Source organism: Callionymus lyra, chromosome 18 (genome assembly GCF_982586985.1).
Source record: "Callionymus lyra chromosome 18, fCalLyr1.hap1.1, whole genome shotgun sequence".
Lineage (NCBI taxonomy): Eukaryota > Metazoa > Chordata > Actinopteri > Syngnathiformes > Callionymidae > Callionymus > Callionymus lyra.
In genome coordinates this window covers 9,474,836-9,498,484 of record NC_141835.1, presented here as the reverse complement: position 1 = coordinate 9,498,484, position 23,649 = coordinate 9,474,836, and the positions used below count along the sequence as shown (strand labels likewise).

Below are 23,649 nucleotides of genomic sequence, written 5' to 3'. Positions count from 1 at the left end.
AGGTTATTTTTGAAACCAGTTTCTAATAAAACATAAGGAGATGCTACTTCATTAAGACTTTCCGATTGATATTAAAAAGTAAACATGCAACGCCTAAAAAAAAGCGAAGCGGCTTCATATCAATGTCCTCCACAAAGTACCAAAGAGAAGACAGTGGCTCAAATGTTCACAGACAGAATAGAAAACCCGGACAAAAGAGGGCTGATTGCTCTCAAACGTGCTGCGGGCTTTGTTGCATTGTTCGTCAATCCGGGTACATTTGGCCTTTTGGCACCCCCTTCGCTCTTTTTTTTCCTGCCCAAACCTGCTCTGCTCAGGGATGTCCCTGTGTGGCAACGCTTCTGTTCCACATATTAACAGCAGAAAAAAACCCAGCTTCATCCCCTTATCTATAAAGGAAGACTAAGCCCTAACAGTCTCGTGTGGCAACTTCCGCTTTGAGCGGCTTGTTTTTTAAGGCCTTTTTTCGAGGGGGGTGGGGGGGGGTTTCACACTGATGATATCCCCAGAGAGAGACGGTTGCATCTGTTTAAAAAAAAAAAAAGCACCTCACAGTTCCCCAAAATGGAGGGGATGGCAGACAGAAGATAAAGATTCCAGAGCTTCATCTCGATCCATCATATTTTGTTTTTTACTCAAACGGATGAAAGTAGTCCAGAGAAGTAAAAATAGACAGTTGGTCAAACTCTCCGACTCAGGGAGGGCATTGTTACTTTAATGATAATGAGCTCCACATTTTGTAATGTCTGTGTGTGGCTAGCTTGGTCTCTTTCAGGCCTAGACAAGACAGCCACAATCATCGGCTTAGAATGAAAACCACATCCTTCAGGGTCAGCCTCAAAACAGGAACATTGATTTGCGCTACTACGAGGACTCCAAACGCTCGCGAGCATTGGCAAAACAAAACTAAAAGACTGTCGTCGTCGTCGGAGGCTATTGTTGATTCACAGAAAAATAGTGTTGCTCCGGGAGGGGAGGAAGAAGGGTTCGAAGAAGAAGAAGAACATGGGGGGGGTTCTTGATCACGTGGCGGGAGGAAGAGAAACACAGGTGCACGCCGCTTTGCTCAACAGATGTTGAAACTTTCTAAATGTCTGTTAAGGTCGAACGGAAGTTGCGAGCAGGAAAGTAGGCCTCTCTCTGCAACTGTAGCCCGTTCGAAAGCGCTCGCGTTTAAAGATCCTGCGCCGACTTCGGATTGTGAAGCAAAAAAAAAAAAAAAAGTTCCTCATAACAAATTCCAGAAGGCTGAATTACCTCACGTGTTTCTTTACACTTTTTAAAGTCGTAACCCTTTGTTATATTTACCGTGGCCTCCCTGGTATCACCGGGCGTAAGTGTAAGGTATGACATATGAACTGAAAATCAATTCCTGTCTGCTATCTGGTGCCTATCAAGTCCATTTATACTGTGAATACAAATATTTACACTTCAGATATATTCGCTGCAGACTTGGTCGCCAGCCAAGGCACGTATTGCCCTTTGCCGTGCAGATAGAGTTTCAGTATGCCCCTTAAAAACGCCGCCCAGCCCTTTACTAAAAAGAGCTTGTGTTTAATGTGTCTCCCATTGGACGGGAACATATGTTTCTTTCTTTCAATGGAGAGGGCGAAAAAAACGGAGACAGAAACGAGAGTGGAAAGGTGGAGGATAAGGGAAGGAAACAGGTCGTATCAGGTGATCACTGAGGTATGGCTGACAAGGTTTCAGACCTGGCTGTCAACTCGGTGAGCAAACAGTGTTTCTGTGTTGACCTGATAGGAGCTTTGTTGAAGGGAGGCTCTGGCTTTTTTTTCTGCAGAGCTACAGCTTGTTCAACTAAATGTATTTTTTCATCACTAAGTTCTGGATTAAAACAAGTCAACAAATACACACATCTACACACACACGCATGATCGCGGACCTCGACACACCCATCGCATCAAAACAAAGCCGATGCTTTTCAGCCGGTCGTTAATACCAGACGGTTTTATATCAACATGTGATGTGACCGCTACTTTGAGAGGAGGCTAGTAAATCTACATGCATCCATTTCAAGCTCTGGGTGCATTTTAGAAGCCGTTGGTGTTCAGGCCTCATGTGTGCTTTGGACTCCCATCTCTATCTTGTGGTTATGATATCATAGCCAGAAAGAAAAAAAAAAACATGGCATTCTCTCCTAAGTGCACCCTGACCCATTAAATATTCATCCCACCACAAAAACCCCTCTGAAAAAGGTTGGAAGCTTCTGAGCCCCCTCTTGCCCCCTCGCCCTTGTAGTAGAGTAGAAGTCAAACGCTGGCCACCGTTCACACCTGGAACGAGTGCGGCTACTCGGGGGTCAACTGACCAACTGGCTATCGGTTTGTTACGGTAGATCCATCATTCGCAGCGAGGAAGGAAGATCCTTCCAAAGCTTAGGAGCAACAGTCTGGAAGAACTTCTCCTCTGGTCCGGAAGCGTGTTCAGGAACCATCAGTAGATTCTGATCCACAGACCTCAGAGCCCGAGCTGGGGTGTAAGTCTGGATCAGATCAGTGATGGAAGGTCTGACCATGAATAGATCTGAAAGTAAGAACCAGAATTTTAAAGTTGATCCTGAAAGAAACTGGCAGCCAGTGAAGAGTTTTAAGGATCGGAGAAATGTGAGTTCTTCTACTAGAGCGGGTCAGAATTCTCGCTGCAGAGTTTTGTATTAACTGCAGGCGAGACAGATCCTTCTCGTTTAGACACGAAAATAAACTGTTACAATAGTCTAAACGAAAAGACACAAACAATGGAGACAAAGAAGAAACCATCAGGATCGTATGAACATATTTAAGCATATTATTCTCTCTAAATGTCCAAAAACAGGTGAATATTTTTCTGGTTTAGCGCCGTTGTCCGCCATGTTTACTGCAACCAGGGGCCTTTCTTTAATGAGCTGCAGGCCTCCCTCTAATAAACCACAGCTCCCGCCAAAAAAACTACTGTCCCGCAAGCCACTAAAACCCCCAACTGGAGACATTAGATAACTGCCAGTTGGAACTGGACCGCGGGAACCCCAACCCGGCTCGAGTGTGTATTTGTGGGCAGCCCGAATGATCACTTTCATCCCCGAAGAGCCTGCCAATTCATCTTATACCACCGTTGGCCACAGAGAGACTGACCAATTATCTTTTCTTTTTCCTGCCTCATTTTTTTTTTTTTCTTCCAAACCAGCAAGTGGTGGATGTATCGTTTCCCCGACCTCAACCGTTTGAGGTGGTGTAAATCTCTTAATAAGTACACATGGACACATATAGGGGCTATATTTGGAGAGCTGCTTCCCCTGACCGCCCCTGCAGCGACCTAGACAGACAGTCCTCAGTGTGTGTGTGTGTGTGTGTGTGTAGCCTTCATTCCTTCCATCACGGTTAGAGGAGAAGACAGGCCATGTGTTAACATGAATAAGAAGATATTTCTGTGTGTGTTTGTGCGCTCAGAACTTGTTCCTCAGTAACAGCACGGAGCAGACTGTCGGGCCGGTGGGCGGAAAACACACTCATGGAAGCTCACACACATGCCCACACACTGTCTTTGGCAACGTCGTATGTGTGAAAACAAACAGCTGCTCAGACAGATTAGTCATAACTGAGTGTTTCTCACACAAGCTCACACATGAAAAGTGTGCTGATGAGATAGAAAGTCATCAGAAAAAAAGGACTCGAGCACTTCCGTTTTTTTTCTCCCTTCCTAGGACATTCATGAGTCGGTGTTGTTCTGCCGTGTTCGATGCTTGTTCGATGGGTCGGTGAACATTTTAGGTGGAGGAATGTTAGAATCAAACGCAGATTGATGGTTTGTCTACAATGCTTCCCACAGCAGTTCTGGTTTTGGACTCTTTTATTATTTAAAAAACATGCTCCAGGTTTTAAGCCTTCAATTCATTACCAACACCTTCCTTTTTACCTCCATCTAATCCTGTTTCTTAGACAGATGTTTTATCCACTTCATTTTGTTAAATCTATCTATTTATTCCACGGTCTGTACTCTATTTATGCGTCTTTATCTCTAGTTCAGGGTCGCTAGTGCACTTGGAAATCGGACAATTTGCGTAAACCTGTCCAAGACTTGCACTTTTAGTTTTTGAAATTTCAATTAAAGTTGATTTATTGTCTCTTGACCGACTCATCTATTCCCGTTTCTCTCCAAAGGTTAGATAGATGGTTTTATTTGACTTCATTTTGTTCAATCTATCTATTTATTCTACGGTTTGTACTCTATTCATGCGTCTTAATCTCTAGTTCAGGGTCGCTAGTGTACTTGGAAATTGGACGATTTGCCTAAACCCGTCCGAGAATTGCACTTTTAGTCATTGAAATATCAATTAAAGTTGATTTATTGTCTCTTGATCGACTCATCTATTCCAATTTCTCTCCAAAGGTTAGACAGATGGTTTTATTTGACTTCATTTTGTTAAATATATCTATTTATTCTACGGTTTGTACTCTATTCATGCGTCTTAATCTCTAGTTCAGGGTCACTAGTGCACTTGGAAATCGGACAATTTGCGCAAACCTGTCCAAGACTTGCACTTTTAGTTTTTGAAATTTCAATTAAAGTTGATTTATTGTCTCTCGATCGACTCATCTATTCCGTTTTCTCTCCAAAGGTTGAATAGATGGTTTTATTTGACTTCATTTTGTTCAATCTATCTATTTATTCTACGGTTTGTACTCTATTCATGCGTCTTAATCTCTAGTTCAGGGTCGCTAGTGCACTTGGAAGTTGGACAATTTGCCTAAACCCGTCCAAGACTTGCACTTTTAGTTTTTGAAATTACAATTAAAAATGATTTATTGTCTATTGATCGACTCATCTATTCCGGTTTATCTCCAAAGGTTAGATAGATGGTTTTATTTGACTTCATTTTGTTAAATCCATCTATTTATTCTATGGTCTGTACTCTATTCATGCGTCTTAATCTCTAGTTCAGGCTCGCTAGTGCACTTGGAAATTGGACAATTTGCCCGTCCGAGACTTTCATTTTAGTCATTGAAATATCAATTAAAGTTGATTTATCGTCTCTCGAAAAAATGAAGCGCTGCAAGAATTGAATCACTTAAGCGTCCATCGCTCCGTCATGTCCCGCCTGGTCGGTGTCCGACATCTTGAGTTTCTATATAATTCGTACGGAGAGAGGATGTAAGGGAGGTAGTGGGCACAAACAAATGGACATAGCGGTAAAAGAGAGGAAACTTTACCCATGGGTCAGCCTCCAAGAGAAGATATATTGCCCATGGGTCAGTGGAGAGAAAGGACGGGCAAAATCCATATTGGTCGGTCTGCTTGCCCCCTTTATATAGTGATAAAATATTCAAATCCAGCCATTACTTCACATTAGGCTACTCTGTAGAGATGCCAGGGAGAAAACCACAGAATGTATACATGCAGGTTCGCGCACAGTTTTGGTGCATTGATAGTTGCATTAAAATCTCTCCCGGCCATTAGAGGAATAGCCCTCATCCGGACTTTGACATTTAAGATGTGTCCACATGTAAGCCGGGGCTGATTGATGCATGTGTGTTACATGTATCGTAGCATCTAATTGAAGGGGACATCAGAGCGATAAGTGTGTGGGTTAGCTTCTTTTTTTTTTTTTTCCCGGACCTCGATAAAAGATATGTTCACTTAGTGGCGTCTGGCCCTCGGCACACACTCAGGCCTATTCCGCCCTTTTTGTTTTTATCACTTCTGGTCAGGAAATCTCACTTTGTAATCACAAATACACATGCGATACTTTAGTCGAATGAATAGGAACTCCATTACTCTTGCACGCTCATGCTAACAGTAGACGTTACGATGACGTTTGCTACTTTGACCATAGAGTAGGAAAATGACTGATTCTTGACAAGTGTGTTTTGTTAATTTATGAATTACACACAAAGGGCCAAAAAAGTCCCCGGGCAGGACAAAATGTCTATTTATTAAAAAATCTGTAACTGACATCCTGTGCCAGAGATAAAGGTCTAAAAGTGAATGTGATATCAGTCTTTGTTTTAATACTTGGTCACTCATTTTACCACATTTCTGTGGTTTACCAGCGACTCCACACGAGGCCCCTCCGGTTCGCACCATGACAAGAGATTTCCGATTGAATTTCCGTCCATTTCTTCACAAATCTTTCTGCCGTTTTGAAAATGTTTTTCCACCCACTACAAGACATACTACATCTTTGCACTTTAAATTACATTTCATTTCATTATGAGTCATTGCAGGCCATGTACAATCACACGGAAGACGACATTTGTCCTTGAGTTTAAGACATCTCTTCATGTACTTATCTGGTGTTTTATACTCGGAAAAGAAACATTTATTCACGTAGATCAAATCAACATTCAGTGGTGACATTCTTGACACGAGTTTGTTGCACTTCCTGCTTTCGATTTTGAAGTTTTGCATTTATTCTGAGGTCCACTTACTATAAGGAGAATTCTTACACGTTTTTTCTAAAATTAAAAAGTATGGTAAAAGTTCTCTATCTTATAAAATAACTTGTAAATTAAATGATTTCTTGTCGGTCGGTTCGTGTCCATCTGAACGTTCTGTCCAAGACAATGTGGCGACAGATGCAGATGAAATCTCTCAGACTTGATAAAAGTCTCTTATGCTGACGACTGTTTTTCTTGACTCATACCTAAATGATAAGCACTTGATGAGTGGCTGAACGGATACGACGTTCAACAGTTTTGCAAGTTTTGAAATGACTACGGGATGTGTCACCGATTCTCAGATGTATTTTTCTTAAAATACATTTTATCTGCCGCAGGTGCAGATGGATTCATGTTGACTGTCTGGCTGATGTATTTCAAGGTCCGCTAGCATTTCTAATAATATTGTTGTCTTCCGAGCCTGGCGACAGTGTTGTGCGGTTGCGTCAGCGCGTTGCAGATATCAATGAAGTCCATCGTCTGAATCCGTAGATTTACGACTCGACTTGAGACGGTCTGGCTGGGGGGGAAATTTGTTGAAAAACTTTTTAGGCGCCGTTTGAAATTAAGCTGGAACAAAGTGAGCGTTTGACTCCTTCTGTTTTTTAACCTTTCGGTTTAAATTCCGTGTCATTTTTTTTTTTTTTTAGTAGCGACTAACAGAAGTTATGTCTCTATCCTTGTTCCAGGGCACAGAGTGAAGATAGAAGACCCTCAGAAGATGCAGTTCTCGGACAGACTCTCAGAGATCGAGCGGTACCGGTCTATGCGGATAGGACCGGTGAACAATAATCGGCCCATTCACCAGAGCCACCTCAGCACCTCACAAGGTGAGGACCCCGGGTTTCGACCACACAGCGGCGGCAGAAAAAAAAAAAACTCCTCGCAATCGCTAACACAACATGCTACTGGATACATTAACGGCTACGAAGCAATTAGCTCCCGGAGAAAGAGCAACATTTATTTAATTTCACCATATTTATTTATGGGGTATAAGTGAGCAGAAATATAAATCTGCTACGAATCAACACGGATCACGGTGCGAATCAAAGCGAGCCAAGAACCCATCATGTGTGCTTCCTCTGAGGTTTTTTAGCTTTAGTTCCCCCCCCCTTAATTTACGAGCTGGCCCCGTCGGCCCCGTCCCCCCAGACAGGGCTACCTCGGTGGGTCCCGGACCCCACAGCGCGAGCGCGAGGGGGTCGACCCTGCAGCCAGGTGGCATCGGCGGATGCTGGCAACCAGAGGGCTTGGCTCAGGTGCTGAGGCGGGGGCCTCACGCTGCAGCCTCAGGAATGTAGCAGCTGCCCGCTACCTTGGCAGTCACGTCACTCTCAGACCGGGCGAAAGGGGGTGAGGAAGGGCAGGGTGGTGTGATAGAGGGGAGGGGGGGGTCCGCGTCAGCCTTGTGTGCACTGTGAACAGCTGCGTGGGTGAAGATGAGTGTTCGCCCTCTGTCATATGTCAGAGCCTCTTTAACAGGATGCCATGTCTCGGAGGCACGCAGACTAAACACACACCAGCATATGCCCTCCAACGCTCGCCCACTCCCAAGTTCTCATGCTAGCTAATGAACTTCGTTACCTTTGTATCGGCAGGGTTTTTTTGTTCGCCGCTTGTGCCGGACCCATGCGTGGGCGAATTTATCAGTGTTTATCGAAACTCGCGCACCAACGTTCGGCCTTGTGTTTCGGCGCTGACTCACCGACAGCTGACCGCGGATAAGACGGGTGCTTTCTTTTCGAAGAAAAACAAGGTGGACGGCAACACGTGACTGCGATTGAGTCGTGTATTTTCATGTATTTCTGCCTTTAAAAGTAGTATTAACTTGGATTTAACCGAAAAAAATCTAATTTATTTCTGATAAAAATATGTTTTTCAATCACGTTATACCTGCTAAAACACGCCAAGTCATTTTATGTGGCCCTTTAACTTCCAAAACTGATAGTACTGATAGTTACTGATAGTAAAACTGATGGCGAAAGGGAATCATTTTCATGGGAGAACAAAGACAAAGATAACAGTATAACAATCAGACCTTAAAGTTGCTTTTAAAATATTGATTCAGCCTGTAAACATACACTAAAATGAACATTTCGACTCCTTTTGATATCGAGTTTTACAATATAATGATTATAAAATTATTATTTTTAATTAAAAATTAGATGACAGACGTGGCCGGGGACAAGACAGTGAGTGGTAGGAAGTGAGAAATCTGGATTGATATTCATATCTTTATCCATATCTGCACTACACAAGGAAGCACTGTAACCGATTTTAAAATCTATTCCTGCTTTTGTACTTTCATCAGAGTGTTCGTCCTTTTATTCTCTGGAGAAAACATGCCAGTCTGTTGAGAAATACGAGCAGATCCGCCTGAAAACAAACAAGGGGATGCGACACAATACAGCCACTGTGATGATAATTTACTGATGGTTAAAGAGTTTGGCACGGGCCCCCGTCGGTCGTCGGCCAATAAAAAAGCCCGCCCCCCCCCCCTCAGCAGCTAAGCTTATACAGGGGGCGCTTTGAGTTTCTGAGGGTTGTTCGCGGAGGGATCGAGGGGGCGACTTCTGGGCAGACATTGTCGAGACAGCAGATAAGAAGCAGCTCTTTGCTCTGCCTCGCGCGGGATTAGAGGCTGGAATTAAAGCGTCACCGACTTGTCAGGCTTCAAAAAAAAAAAAAAAATAGGGCTGTGATGTCGCAACTCACACATGTACAGTATATACACCGTAGCAGACACAAAACATTACCTCCGAGTCGGATCTGTCAGAGACCGGGGAGGCCTTGAAGGGGGTCATGTTACACCCAACTGGAGGCCGTCTCCAAACAAACAAAAAAAAAGGTGTCTGCGCCCGGGATCCAGAGAAGGGGAAGGGCTGAAAGACGAAAAAACCGCACACCTTAATCTGTGGTATTACCGTCATGACGGCAACACCGCAGGGCAAGAGTGCTAAAATAATTAAATAACAGCGGCGGCGCCCCCCCTGCCCGCCCCCCTCTATCAGAAGATGTGTCATGCACAGACAGCGCAGCGGTATTTTCGAAGGCAAACAGAAATAGGTTCTGTTGTAATACATCCCATTAAAAGACACAGAGGTGTTTACGTATAAACAGTACACACGGCTCTGCTTTTTGGCTACGAAACGCCAGTCCTGTCCCCCCCCCACCACCACCACCCCCTGAACATTTTAATCCCGGCGGCCTGTTTTCGTTTGAGAATCAACATCAACAAGTTATTATTAAATAGTGTCCGGCGGCTACAATGGACGAGTATATATCCGTCATCGGGCAGCTGCCTCTTCCCTTTGGCTCGGGCGAGAAAAACGTAGCGTTGTTGACTCGCAGAGATTGCAGTACGAAAAAAAAAAAAAGAAGTATTGCGAGTGTTGGCGGCCCAGACAGACGGGGTAATTAAGAGCTCATTACAGTGCGTGCAGTGACAGGATCCCTGCGCTCTGGCAGACGACGCGTTTCGCTGCTTGTTTTTGTTCTGTGGCCACAGGTAAGCCTGCCAGACATGTAGAAAGATTCTCGGCAAGGGCGGAGGGCACGGACGTGTGTGCAGAAGAAGAAGAAGAAGAAAAAAAGAAAAAAGAAGTGCGTGTGGTTCGACTTGTGCAGTCGAGCGAATCCGACACCCTCACAATCAAGGGCTAAATTGTTATTCTTTTTTTTTTTTCCAAACCTCAAATGTTATAGAAGTGGATAATGTACAGACTCAGGACGGGGGGGGGGGGGGGTTGTGTTTACCTTCAGGTACATATGTGGGTCACACGGAGTCTAATTTGATCACCTCAGGGTTTTTGAAGGAGGACCTGTAAGTGTACCTATTAAAGATATTATAAGTATCCTTTTGAGCGCCTCATAGTGCCCAAAATGTAGCTTAAATAACATTTTTCAAAGCTATATTTTCACAGTATAACAAAGTGTGCTCTGTCAGTATTAATTTGGGGTTGAATTTTTGTATTGGTACCCATCACTAACACCAAAGGTGGTCTGTTTGTTACTACTTACTAACTACTAACTACTGTAACTACTTGAAGAGTTCTGAACATATCGTTTATGAATGAAAAGTGAATTTCGGTGTAGTTTCGTACTAATTTAGAAATATTTAAAAGACTTGTATGACGTATAACCATCTGTAAAATAGATCAAAATGTGCTGCTATTGTTAATTCAATAGATTTTTCAAAGACTTAAATGACCTTGGAACGCATAAGCTGTCACCGGTGACGCACTAGTTAAGACTCTATAGCCTTTAGCAATACAATAATTTGTTGTATTGATTTATGACAAATCATCTTCTTGGCAGATGTATACCCTGTCCCAGTGCTTTTATAGTAAAATGTAATTTTAAGGCTTTTGTTATTTACCTCTTCACTTCGAAATCTAAAATTAAAATCTGACGTGACTCATAACTCATCCAAAAGTGTTGAACAAAATCCAATGTTCTCATTTTTTTTTAAAACACTGACAAAACCCAACAAGCCGCTGGCACCGGCCTCTGAAAAAAAAAAAAGGCTGCCCGGGACAAAAGCAGCGCTTTCAACTTAAATGTGCTTGAACAGTTAAAGGGTGGGGGGTGTGGTCGCGGCAGCAATTTAATCATCCCCCAAAAAAAAGTCCTGGCACTTTTGAGGCAGTATCGTTTGACATGTTATTTATCCCACCACCTGTGTGATCCTTCTGAAGATGAATATCAGATACTATCATCTCGCTCCGGTCCGTCCCCCCGTCCCCCCGGGCTTTGATGTGCAACTGTCTTTGAACGCCGTCTGACTCTGTGATGTTATGAACAGCTGAATTAGTTTTACTGTTTTCTCTGTAAAAGGTTTCATCTCGACTCGCACGTTTCCGAACTCGCCGGCACGTCCGCGGTGTTTCCTCTGGAACGCCACTTTATTTGAGCAGAGTTCCTTTTTTTCAACGGAGAAGGAGCGCCACTCCTCGATCCGCCACAGTGACCACACTGTTTGCCCCGCATAAACATGTGGGCCGGACCCCCCGGGTTTTCGAGGGTAGCTGCTTTTTCGCTGCCATCGTCCACAAGATCCTCGGGACTAATTCACACGTCCCGGACGACGTGATAGGTCGATTAAGAAGCGAGAGCGCGGCGGGGGGGAAATTATCAGCATCAGAAGGGCTTGCGGTGTGGAACCGGTACTGTAGCCTTCATTGGATTTGTGTCCCGCGCCCGACGTCTGCCAAACCCAAGACAGGAAGTTGATCTTCTTGGGCCAAATACAACCAAATGCGAGCAGGAAACTGGACCGGGCCCCCTTTAGACACGTTGTTTAACTTGTGCACCCCACTATTTACACAATATGTCAATGGCCATCGAGGAGTTTATTTGTTACGGTGCCTGAAAGCTTCACTTGTGGTTTCTTCTTCTTGTGACCTACAGATGAATAACTCAAACTCAAAAAAAAAAATGTTTCTGTTATTGAACAAGAAGAAAAGCTCTTTTTGAAGTTTTCCCCTTTTTCTTGGTTTTGAAGTTTAAAAAAAATGAGTTGCTCATTTACCAGACTCAAATGTTTGGGTAAGTTATAATTTCACATCAGAATCAGAGTTTTACATTTCAGCAAATTACACAAAACTACATGTGAGCCATGAACAGAGTCTATTGAGTTTGAGGGAGGGGCGGTGGGCGCTCAAAGAGAACCAGGATTTTTTTTTTCTGCCCCAGTGTTTGTTTTTGCTCATGTTATAAGTGAGGGCTCAAAAGACGTATCAAATGTCCCACATAGCTGAGCCAAGGCCATGTTTCTTCCCTCTCTCTCTAACACGCTCTCTTTCTCTCTCACCGCCGCTTGGCGTCTTTAATTCTCTCGCTCGCTCGACGCCTCGGGCTCGAGTGCAACAGGAAGCCGGCACAAGGACCGGCATTCACTGTGTCTCAATGACACGCTTCATTACAGCAGTCGCATTACATCTCTCAAGGCCTTCGCTGAATACCCAAAAACTTTTTTTTTAAATCACGGGGTGATGGACGCCATTTTGAGGCCCAAGCATCTTCTTCCTCGAACTCTTTATCGACTGGAGAATTTCAATGTTTATTTGTGTTCTCTTTAAAAGTCATCGGATTCCCCACTTGGTCCACTCCCTTCCCCGCCCCCTTTGACTCCACCCAGGGCCTGGCCCACTTATTAACAGGGGTAATCTGTGACTCTGGTATTGACACTGTCCGCCGGCCAATCAAAATATTTGAAGGAAATGTTTATTTTCTCGAGCGAATCACACCAGCTGCTTTCAAGCCTCCCTGAATACGTCCATTTATGTGTAAGAATTTGCCATTGTGAGCAATCGTGCACCTCTCTCAGAGTGCTGATTTAGGTTCTTTTTTGCAGAGGAAGTGGAGGAGCTTTTGGGGGAAGTACAGATCTCACACGCTGAGTCCACAGTAGCTATAGGTGAACACAAAGTGCCGCCCCCCCCCCACCACCCCTTATCCGAACCTGGCATCCTTCTACATCCTAATTGGCACCGCGGGAGGTTAGCAGTTTACTATATTGCGGTATCTCAAAAGCGGAAAAGGAGAGGCATAGCGTTACCACATGTTTGACTAGACCTGGGAAATCTGTGGTTGTATAAAGTCGAATTTCAACGGCGGCCGCTCAACTCTTGTTGCCTGGAACGACCACGTCCTAGCGTTAATACGGTTGGATTTTTGTAAACAATGATTATTGCTAGTTGTGACACCCTTCTGGAGACTGCTAGCAACTCAACGTTAAAGCGTTCAAGCAGATTTCAGGAGATATGTTGCGAACGTCGGTGTAGTCCAGGTCCTGGGAGCTGTTAGATTAAAATGATTATACAATATACGTATAAGCCACACTTAAATTAATGCTAAAAGATAATCAAAATATAAAGTATAAATAACTCGCTTCATCTAAGACCTTAAACATTTGAGTACACCAATCAACATTTCACTCCAGACTGATTACAGTTTCAAGACAAGCTTGAAACAGAGTTAGAGATACGACACCATGTATATAAAACATCCGTTTATCTGCCTTTTCACACCTTAAATCGTAGATTAAAGAACGAAGCAAGACATATCCGGGAAAGGGGGGCTAAAAGACGGCAACCCCCACCTGACAACATTTGAATGATTAGATGCCAGGAAGACAAATTAGGAAGTTCTCTCTACGGGGGATCGGGACACAGGGAACTTGAAAGAACCATTTGGCCGGAAAGGACGACCCCCTGGGCGGGAAATTTGCCTTAAATATAGCGATGTTTCTACAGATCGGGACCTTTTCTGCCCGGGGCTATTGACCTGTACAGTCGCCGGGAGAAAGTGTGTCCGATTAATCGTGAAGCTTGTATTTTGTTTGACTTGAAGCAGCGAATAAACGACCAGTGACACACTTTGATTGTCCATCTTTCTCCACAAAGCGAAGGGTAAGAACCGGAACGGGTAGTGACGTCGTGTTGGAGCGACGGGACGGACTACGTGTTTTGATCGTTTGATTTCTACAGCCCTTCCGTCCCGGGCGTCTTGTAACCACTGCACCAGCTCTGACACAAACAAGGCCTATTTACCCCCCGAGTCAGTCTTCTTGCGGTGTCACCGGGTGGTGTGAAGCAGGGTCCCACGCGCTGGGCCAGCAGGTCTTTTGACCTCCCCTCGCCTCCTGTCAGCTTCGCCGGACAGTCTACCGAGTGTTCAGCATTTCGCAGGCCTCTGTTGCCCCTTTTCCGACGTCTCACCTTAAAGCCCCCCGAAAAAATATCTTCCACCCCCGCCCGTCGGACATGTTTTTCCAAGGCCGTGGTCTCACCACGGTGAGAAAAGCTGCCCCTTCCCGGTCGTCACGTCTAAGGGGTCAGGAGAGGCCAAGGTGTGACAGGAAGACACATCTCCCAGCATGCCAGCTGCCAAGGCGGTTTTGACAAGTCTGCCACAGTCCGGGAGCGTTACAGTGTGTGCCGTTCCTCGGTTACCCTTCACAGCGACGCGTCAATCATGTTCCCTACACTATTTCTTACATCAGTGCTAATCCCAGTCTTTGCATCTGTGTTCGCAGCGGCTCTATGGCAGGAGCAGATGGACACTCCGAATCTGAAGACTTGCAAAGTGGAGGAAGACTTGAGGACTTGGCCAGGTGAGACACTTCTTCATCTTCTACCGACAAGGTCTGAAACAACTTAAATGTACCCAATGTGGGAAAAATAAAAGGTATATAAATTAATCAATACCAAATCCAGACTTCTAAAGAATAAACCTCAAACCCATAGACCACAAGTGTAGGACCGACACCACCTGTGAATAACCTTACTCTTAAATAAATAGTGAAGTTAAATAATAGTTTCTGAAAACAGAAAGAACCTCCTATGTGCTTGCATAACGATGTCAAATAAATGGCTAGAAATGACAATGAGTTCACCGAGAGGGAGTGAGACCCGGGAAAGCGGTTTTGTTCTGGAGTTGTACATTGTCAATTGTCTCGTAAGATTATTCAGAAAATGATGATTTTTTTTCATTAGATGGCTGGTTTGGGATTGTGGTTTCATGTTGACTCTCCACTCGAAACTATGCCGCGGCAGTTAGTGAAAGAGTGAGACCACCCAGCTGTACCTCACATGCTGGAAAACACCTAGAAATTCTAAACATCAGTTCGCCAAAGATGAGGGGGGGGATATCCAGAATATAATGGATAAAATATTCGTATATGAAAATTAATTTGCCATTTTTTTCTCCATTTAAACCATTAATGACGTAAAAAGGAATCTGAGTTATGTTGAATATTTAAAAAACAGCGCACCTTTTTTTGACAACAATATAATAATAACCAAAGGGTTTAATCATCTTTGGAAATGTTTCAAAACCATTGTTTTCTTTATAGTTGTTCTTGTTTTAAAAGGTAGCTCATTCACATCAAGGTGCTAATGTGACACTTCAAAGATTTATAGCGTGAGGTTAATCAGGTTATGCCATTAAATAAATCCCTCACTTGAATAAAAGTAATTGAGGCTCATTTAAATATAAATGGAATAAGTTGGCGACGGCGAAAGAAATTATATTAGGTGTCACATAACAAAGTGGCAAAGCTGGAAAGGTGGCCTCAAAAATAAAGGCGTGTCATTCTCTGTGACGCATTTCTGTCCAAAAAACACAGTAAAAACATCAAACCCTTCACTTTATCTTTTCTCTAACTTGAAAAGTATCGAACAAAATTTGCTTAATCATCTCTGTAAATAATGATGACAGCGCAGGTTCGGAATGAAGTAGTGCTGGCGTCGCCCCGGGCCTAATAAATAAAACATGCCACAAAGCCTGAAGCGAAAACTTGTTTACACACACACACACACACACACACACTGCAGTGTACGACACAGAGTCAATCCTGAGGTTCTTTAAGATATGATTTATATTAAGCCATCTTGAAATGAAGGGGTTTCTAGTGGAAGAAACGGACAAGAACCGTAACTCTATCGTCATCGTTAACTCCAGGAAAATACACATGAATCTTCTTGAACAACCTTTTCAAAATCATCCAAGTGCAACAAAAGCCAGAGGCAAATACTCGTCAAACTTAGGGCGACTTTGATGAAGACCGACGCGGCGTTATATCACTTCCTTCGCCAGATAAAACTGGAGAACCGACGGTGACCTCCTCGCCCTCGTGGAAAATCACTTCATTTACAAACAAACGTATCAATCACTTGTTTCGTTTACGCATTAGGAAAATCAGAAGCTTTTTTTTTTTTTTTAACGATCACAAATTTTCTTACGTCTTGCTTGTACTGCATGTGACAAGTTGGACACATGCAAAAATCCAATCGCGCTCGCATGACGCGGCCGCTCTATGTGGATGAGGCTTTTGGGGGCTGGTGACCGCGGTGCCACATTACAGAGGTGATTACTATTTGCATCCGACACGATGCGCCGGTCGCCGATTCCTCGGCACTTAAATAAACAACTGGACATCATTTGTGTTCATTTGGATCTCCTATTCTTTTTGGCCGGCGTCATGTTGCCATCGTCACATGTGCAGTAACGGCTCTCGCTTGTTCATCAACCCGTCAACGGCGTCGTAAATCCCAGAGAGTCGAGTCCAGTCGCTGACAGAAGTAGAGTGTGGGTGACGTAAGGGTGAGGATAAACATTAGTACTGCGACACGAGCACTGAAGCCTCACCATAGTGATGAAGGAGTGTGTATCAAAGTCAACGTTATCGTTCTTTTTGTGTCTAAAGTTTCCCTTTTGGGGTCAAATGCCAAAAGGAAATGTATTGGCCGTATCTAAGTACTTCATCTAATCCAAATGTCCCTGATTTAATTATGCAGAATCTTTTAAGAGTACTCTGTCTCCGGGCAAATCTGGAAACACACCTTTAGGTTCGTGGCCCTCGCTTCTCCTCTCGTCCTTCTCCTCATTTGCCTGAGACACCATTCCCGGGCTGTTTGCCGTCACAGTTTGCATCAAACCCGAGTAAACATTTCACAGGTGAGCGCCGGGGATTTGCATCCCCCACATTTGCAGCCACAGCGTGTGTGTGCAGACGTACAGATCTAACCCTGCAGACGCCTCGTCTCCAACCCCTTATGTTAACAAGCAAAATCAGTTTCCCTCGTAAGCAAATGAAGCAAACACCCGGGGTTACACGCTTGAGTGTGGACTAGTGGACTCTTTAAGTTGAGCAGAAAGACAGCGGTGGGAGTCGGAATCCGGGATTGAAATGGAGAGCAACCCTCCAAAGATAGAGGAGCGCTGGCGCTGGAACACTCTGTTCTCTATAAAAGCTTGCTTCTCTTCTGGAGTGGGGAACATCACAGACCATAGACTGTTCCAGCTTGCCCTCTGGGGTCCATACCCTCTCCTGTCCCTGCAATTTAGTCAACACATTTCAGACGAGCCTAATGGAGATCATGTGTGGTTTTTCGGGCCGGAGAGGTTTCGGCAGCTTGGCAAAGGCAGACGTACGCTGCAGAGATAAACGACTGTAGCCATAGCCACAACATTGGCTTGGGGGTTGGGGGGGCAAACAGGTATGCAGCCTGTTTAAAAGTCCTGTAAAGGGCCCACTGCAAATGTTTCCAAATCTCCAAATGTTCCACGTCTCCTCCAGAGGGAGCTGCTGGATTGCAGAGGGGGGCTTCGGCCTGGACCGGAGCCAAGCGCTTGATGCTGCACAAGCCCATTAAGGTGTTGTGATAAGTGTCCGGTCCAGTTTCCCCTGACGAAACACAGTAGTCGATCCCACAGTGCAGTTTAACCAACACGTTTCCACCGGCTCCGATTTAACTGAGATCATGAATGGGGTGGGCAGCAGCCGGAGACATCGAGTCACCCACACCACAGGTCCCCTCCCCGATTTTTTTTTTTTTTTACCAACAAAGCTAAATATAGGGCAGACACAGGGAGATGAAGGGATGGAGCGAGTGCCAGCGAGAGAAAGTGAGCACAGGCAGTTTGGGAGCCCGGTAGGAATTAGTGGGCCGGCTCCACTTCACCCGAATCAACAGCAGCTGAAGACTTGAATTTTCCTTGTGTGAAATCAGATACGGAGCCTGGTAGACTCTGGAAAAAGAAACAACCCCACTCGCCCCCTTCTCCACGACCAACACCACCATCTTCCTCATCCCGAATATACGAGGAAATTCATGTGAAGAAAGGAGAAAAGTAGAAGTCGGGGAAATTGGAAACTGATTTTTTTTTTCTATGTGTGTGTAACTGAAAATGGACACAGACCTCCAGACATAAGGGAAAGACATTTTTAACAAGACTGTGGCACGCAAAGTTTGGCATTCTCCCCCCTCAGGGCTGTGACGAGCAAATGCTTGCTATTTCTCAAGTACAGGCTTTCTTTTCTCTGCCATCCAAATCCACATTTTACACTTGCGAGTCATGTGGACACATAAGGGCCCATGGAAGCCACAAACAAATAACCCTGCGCAACAAGCGTCAGGTGTGGGGGTGGTTACCCACGCTCTCGACCGTCAGGTACGAGGATCTCGAACGAGGCCCTCCATCTGACACAGAACTTGTGGCAAACATGTTCAACTTCACCTGAACTTCTTCCTGTCGTGGCCACATCTTTAAGCATTCCAAGTCTCAGGCTAAAACAATGTATATTTCTCTAACAAGAGGTTGGAGTCTGGTTTTGATATTGTCTTTTTATTTTTCGAGGCTAAATCTATCTTTATTTTCTCTTTCTGTTTGTGTTTGTGTTTGTTAACCAAACCTTTAATCAGTTTTACTCTTACATATAACATCCATCGTCTTAATAGATTCAAGATTCAAAGCGTTTATTGTCATATGTACTACGTACCATGAAATTCTTCCTTTGTACCCCCAACAAAAGTGCACAGTATAAACATATACATACATATATATACATTTGAAAGAATAAAATCTAAAAACAATTCAACAAAAGTACAAGTAGTGCATGAGGTAGATGTGGTTTAAATGTTGAGGAGTGTGATGGCGGTCAGAAAGAAATAATAGGTCACCGTAAACATTTATCCACTTTGATTTAGAGAAATTAAAAGTTTGACACCAATAAGGTGTGTGAGTAGTTACCGCATTCATTTCCACACGTGTAAAAAACACACAATTGTATTCAGCTTACTTACAGTACTTTCATGTATGTAGCTTTTGGTACAACAACTAACTCGATAGCAGTTTCCTACCTCAAGTCTTTCTTCCCTTTTTCCAGTGTCGTTCAATCAAGTAGTAGTAGTAGTAGACCCTGCAAAAAAAAAAGATTGAGGATCATTGATTTAAATATATTATAAACATCAGTCAATCACGTATGTTGAAACACGCCATATGTCATATGAAAAACCCCCCACAGCGCTTCTTGTGTTGCTCTGTCAAAGATAAATCTTCACTGCTTTCATAAAGAAATGTTACGAGGTTTAACCCAAGGGGACGTTTTCATTGCACTCGTCTTGTGCTCCAGTTTGTCCGAGGCTTTTAACTTATATCACGTGAAAACATCTCTCATTACGTACATTTTCCAATGTACTTATCTCTGAAGTCAGTTTGGATCCCTTTAACCAACGCTACTGATGTTACTGAATCACATGGAAGCAAAAAAATACCTGAAATAGTTTTTGAAGTTGATAAAACAGTGATATTTTTGAAAGTTTGCAACACACCCAAAGTAGTATCTCCGAACTGCCCTAAAGGTTTTTGAGGGAATGGCATATAGTGAGGACATATTTGGGCCCTTGGGTGCCCTTTGGTCTGGAATAAAAGAGTCGCATTCTATGTCAAACCCTGTTAAGAGAGCATGAGCCGTTTGTAAACCAAGACATTGTTCCCGTCTACTAACGTGCCAACGATCCAAAAACTTGTCGCCCTGAAATGAACTTGTGACCTCAACCAACCCCGGAGCTCAGAAAAAAACCTGCTGGGTAACATTGCGTGAAGTCTACAACGTAGAGGTGTCAAACTCAACCACAGACAAGCAATTATCAAGTGTCAGACAAGTGTAAAGATAACATATATTATAGTTCTATATAGAAGCCTTGACACTTTAAAGTAGGAACTTGTTGTACGTGTTGTGGCAGAACAAAAGTTTCTAACTCGCCGTTTTTTTCCTCCACAGGAACGACAGATATCTTCCAGCAGAGGTCGGCCTTCCCATCTCTGTCGCCGCTGACGGACCCTCGCTTCTCAGACCCCCGCATGCACTACCCGGGGGCCTTCCCTTACTCGGCCAACACTTCCAGCACCGGCATCAGCGGCCTCAGCATGTCGGCCTCGTCGAGATACCACACCTACCTGCCCCCTCCCTACACAAACAACCAGACCCAAAACTTCCAGTCCAACTCCTACCTGTACTATGGCACAGGTTCCGGGTCCTACCAGTTTTCCATGGTAGCTCCAGGAAACACCGGGGGTGAACGCTCCCCTACCCGCTTGCTATCCTGCTCGGGGGCTGGCGGCACCGGAGGGACCAACAGTCTGATGAACACGGGCCTGAACAGCCAGAGCGAAGGCGTGGAGGCCGACGGCAGCCACAGCAATTCCCCCACAACCATGAGTGCCTCGGGCCGCCTGGATGAATCCGTCTGGAGGCCTTACTGAGCTCGACCATCGAAGGGGCAACGATGGGGGGTCGGGACACGAGAGACGAACAAAACAAGTTGAACACTGAAAGAAAGAGATGACGCATGTTCTGCTCACTGAAGACTCCATCGACTCTCCTACATTTTGAGTGAACTCTTGCACTGTTACGAATTCATGAAGATCAGCTGAACGGGGGAAAAGCCATAGAACATTTCAGGACGCGGATCAAAGAGTCGCAAGAACATTCGTAGACTCTTCTTCACTCTGTTTTTCCCAGTGACTCAAACCAAAGCCCGCTCAATCCGAGCTTTCCCCCCGAAAACACTCCATCGTGGGGGAAACATCTCAAGTCTTCTCAACAACTATGCAGTACATTATTGCCTAACTTATGATCCAAGCCATCTGAGGAACAGTGACAATCCATGGAAGGCGGAGCATTTTGGGCGACACCACTCACATGCTGCACCGTTTCTGGTTTTCCAAAACTCAGGCGTCACACCTTGTTGTGCCTACTCGCTATTCAACCTGTCACCGGAAAAAAAAACTCCCATCTTGTATTTAAAAAACTGGATAATGACGGTTTACTTTTTTGATATTTATTTGAGCCAAATTCTGAGGAAATGTGCGCATACACCCGACATCCTTAAAGCATTTCCCTCAACTTTTCCTTTTTTATATACATATATATTTACGGTATATATACACAAGTGTTCGCGTAAACCTTTGGAATTTCTGTAATATATTGATACTAAATTATGAAAAAAAAAGCCTTTCTTGTAATTATTATTTCCAATGTAGCTTTGATGCACTAAAAACTTTGATTCCGAATGAACCACGCCCAACGCTTTCGAAAGCCTTTTTCCAAACTGCCTATCTATGCTGAGTACGCTTAAGTTTTTGCACTAAGTTTTCCTCTTTTTTCCATTTGTTGTCCGGCGAAAGAAAGATGTTGATGTACATATTTGACAAACCCTGCTCGAAAGGTCAGCGGACGTCTGCTTTAATAATGTCTGTGGATGTTTCGGGATTGATGGCGTATTTATTTCTCTCCGATCCGGTCGTCGTGTTGTCTGTTCGCTTCTATCACCAAAGACTTGTCGAAATACTTCAAAGCTTTAACTGCAACTGGTGGACAAATCCTATGCTAGCATGTTAGCGGTACTGGTTCCAGGAGCTCATCAAAGTAGAACCCTGCACAGAGTAACATTTTTTTTCGAAATGTTTTTTTTTTTTAAGCCATCTTTCAAACCAATTTCTTAGCGACTCAAAAAACAAAAATGCTAATGCTAAAATGCTAATTCGTATTATCTTCAATACAATTTGTAAAGTAGCCTCCCTTGTGACGTAAGCGAAAGTTTCTTTTAAAAACAAATTTAAAACCAGGATTTATTTTTAGGTACTGTTAACTTGAACTTAAACCTAAAAAGTTACTAACTGCCAGTCAATAGATTATTACAATTTGAAAATATATGTAATTAGAGAGAAATAAAATACAAATAAATAGATAATTGATTGCGAAAAAGTGCCACAAGAAGGAAAACAAAACAATAAAAATAACCAAATAAATGGAAGATGAGACTAATATTATCAGGGGTCTTTATAGGGGCCATGGTTATTGTAAGAATGGCCACATATGGCCCACAGGACACACTTTTCCAGATTCAAAAGATGCATATTTCCAGTCCCTACAGTGTGTCGGTAGCATTAGCACGTCCTCGTAGCAGCTCATACGAACACTTGATATACTATAGATACTATCATTTAAAATCTAGACAGAAAAAGTATCCGAAAAGAAGCATCAAAGGTGTGCGTCGATGCTAGTCTGGAGGTGAACCCTGGAGGTGTGCAAGGGTGGAGCTCGCCGCCATGAGTGGTATCTTCTTACCAACATGAAGGCAATTATGCAAAGGAAGAAAAGAAGAAAAAAAAAAAAAACTTGTGTTGTTGTGCAAACGACCCTTTTGTTCTGTGAAGTCAGAACCTTCTTTGAAGTCCCAAATCTGTCTCTTTCTCTTTTTTTTGGTCTCATTAACCGATGCCCGAAGCTCCGACCTCTGCCAACGTTTCACACGGCTGCTCTTGAGCCAAGCTTTTCTATCTGATGTCTACTGAGGAAAACAAACCAGGAGCAGATTAGTTCTAGTAATTTGCTTTTAAGCTGCTCAGGTCGTAACTTATGCAACTTTTTTTTTAATGGACCCTGTAGCTTGTTTTATCATTCCTGTCGCTTTTTTGATGAAGAAGAAAAGCATGTTCTTCCTCCCGGAGTCGTTCCTCATGCAGCTAGAGACGCCGTACGTCCGTGAGCGACGGTTCCTTCCAAAGAAAAAAAAAAAACAAAAAACCAAAGACTTCCCGACTGCCTGCACCGAATGATCTCTGCTACCAGGAAGCTTTAAGAGAAAAAAAAATGTACATTTGTTGTTGTTATTGGATCAAAGAGCACAATGTTACTTCTGTTGTTCTTTTTAAAAGAAATCCCTCTTCCTTTTCTCCTCGATCTCTCCATTTCTTATTATGCTCAAAGCATGTACGTCTGACTATGTTAATTTAAAGAAAACTCTTGTATGTAATTACATCATCGATGCTTCTGTATTGAGTGCTTGTAAAGTTTGCTGATAATGTAGTTTTTAATTCTTTTAATTAAAAAATACACAAGTCAAAAGCCTTTCCGTCATTGAGTGTTGATTGTGATCGGGAGAAAAGCGTAAGTCAACTTCCTAGCAGGACAGATACTACAAAAAGTTGGATGCCATTCTGCCATTTTTGGAGGTGAAAAAAGAGCTGAGCCAAAAGGGAAAACCTGCAATTTACCACTTGATCTAAGCCGACAACTCTAGTAACTAAAACCGGTAAAAAAAAAAGTAAGCTTGAGTATCGAGAATCGATTGGACTTGCGTTCAGATTCTCCCAGAATTGTTCAAAAGATTACATTTTGATTTGTAGTTTTGATTAAAAAACAATTTGATGAATAGAAATGTGGATTGTTAAAAGATAATAATCCACATTTAAAACATAAATTGTGGGAAATGTGGTTCATGAGGTTGTTAAATGTATTTAAAAATCAATCATATTCGTTCATAGATGTTTTATTCATATTGTAGTTTAAAAATCAGTAGTAAAAAAAACTCATAGAATTTAAATTGATTTATAATTTCAGACTATATCACTCAGAAAAGAATAT

General features: G+C 43.4%; 1 protein-coding gene across 1 annotated transcript in view; it reads left to right on the top strand.

Annotated features, from left to right (window-relative positions):
- Positions 1–23,118, top strand: part of runx3 (RUNX family transcription factor 3) — a 65,997-nt gene extending 42,879 nt beyond the window's left edge. The window contains exons 6-8 of the mRNA XM_087779300.1: positions 7,121–7,261; positions 14,470–14,547; positions 20,002–23,118. Coding sequence (XP_087635426.1) covers positions 7,121–7,261; positions 14,470–14,547; positions 20,002–20,483 — 701 coding nt within the window. The 3' untranslated portion in view covers positions 20,484–23,118. The remainder of the gene's footprint in view (positions 1–7,120; positions 7,262–14,469; positions 14,548–20,001) is intronic.
- Positions 23,119–23,649: the final 531 nt, after the last annotated feature.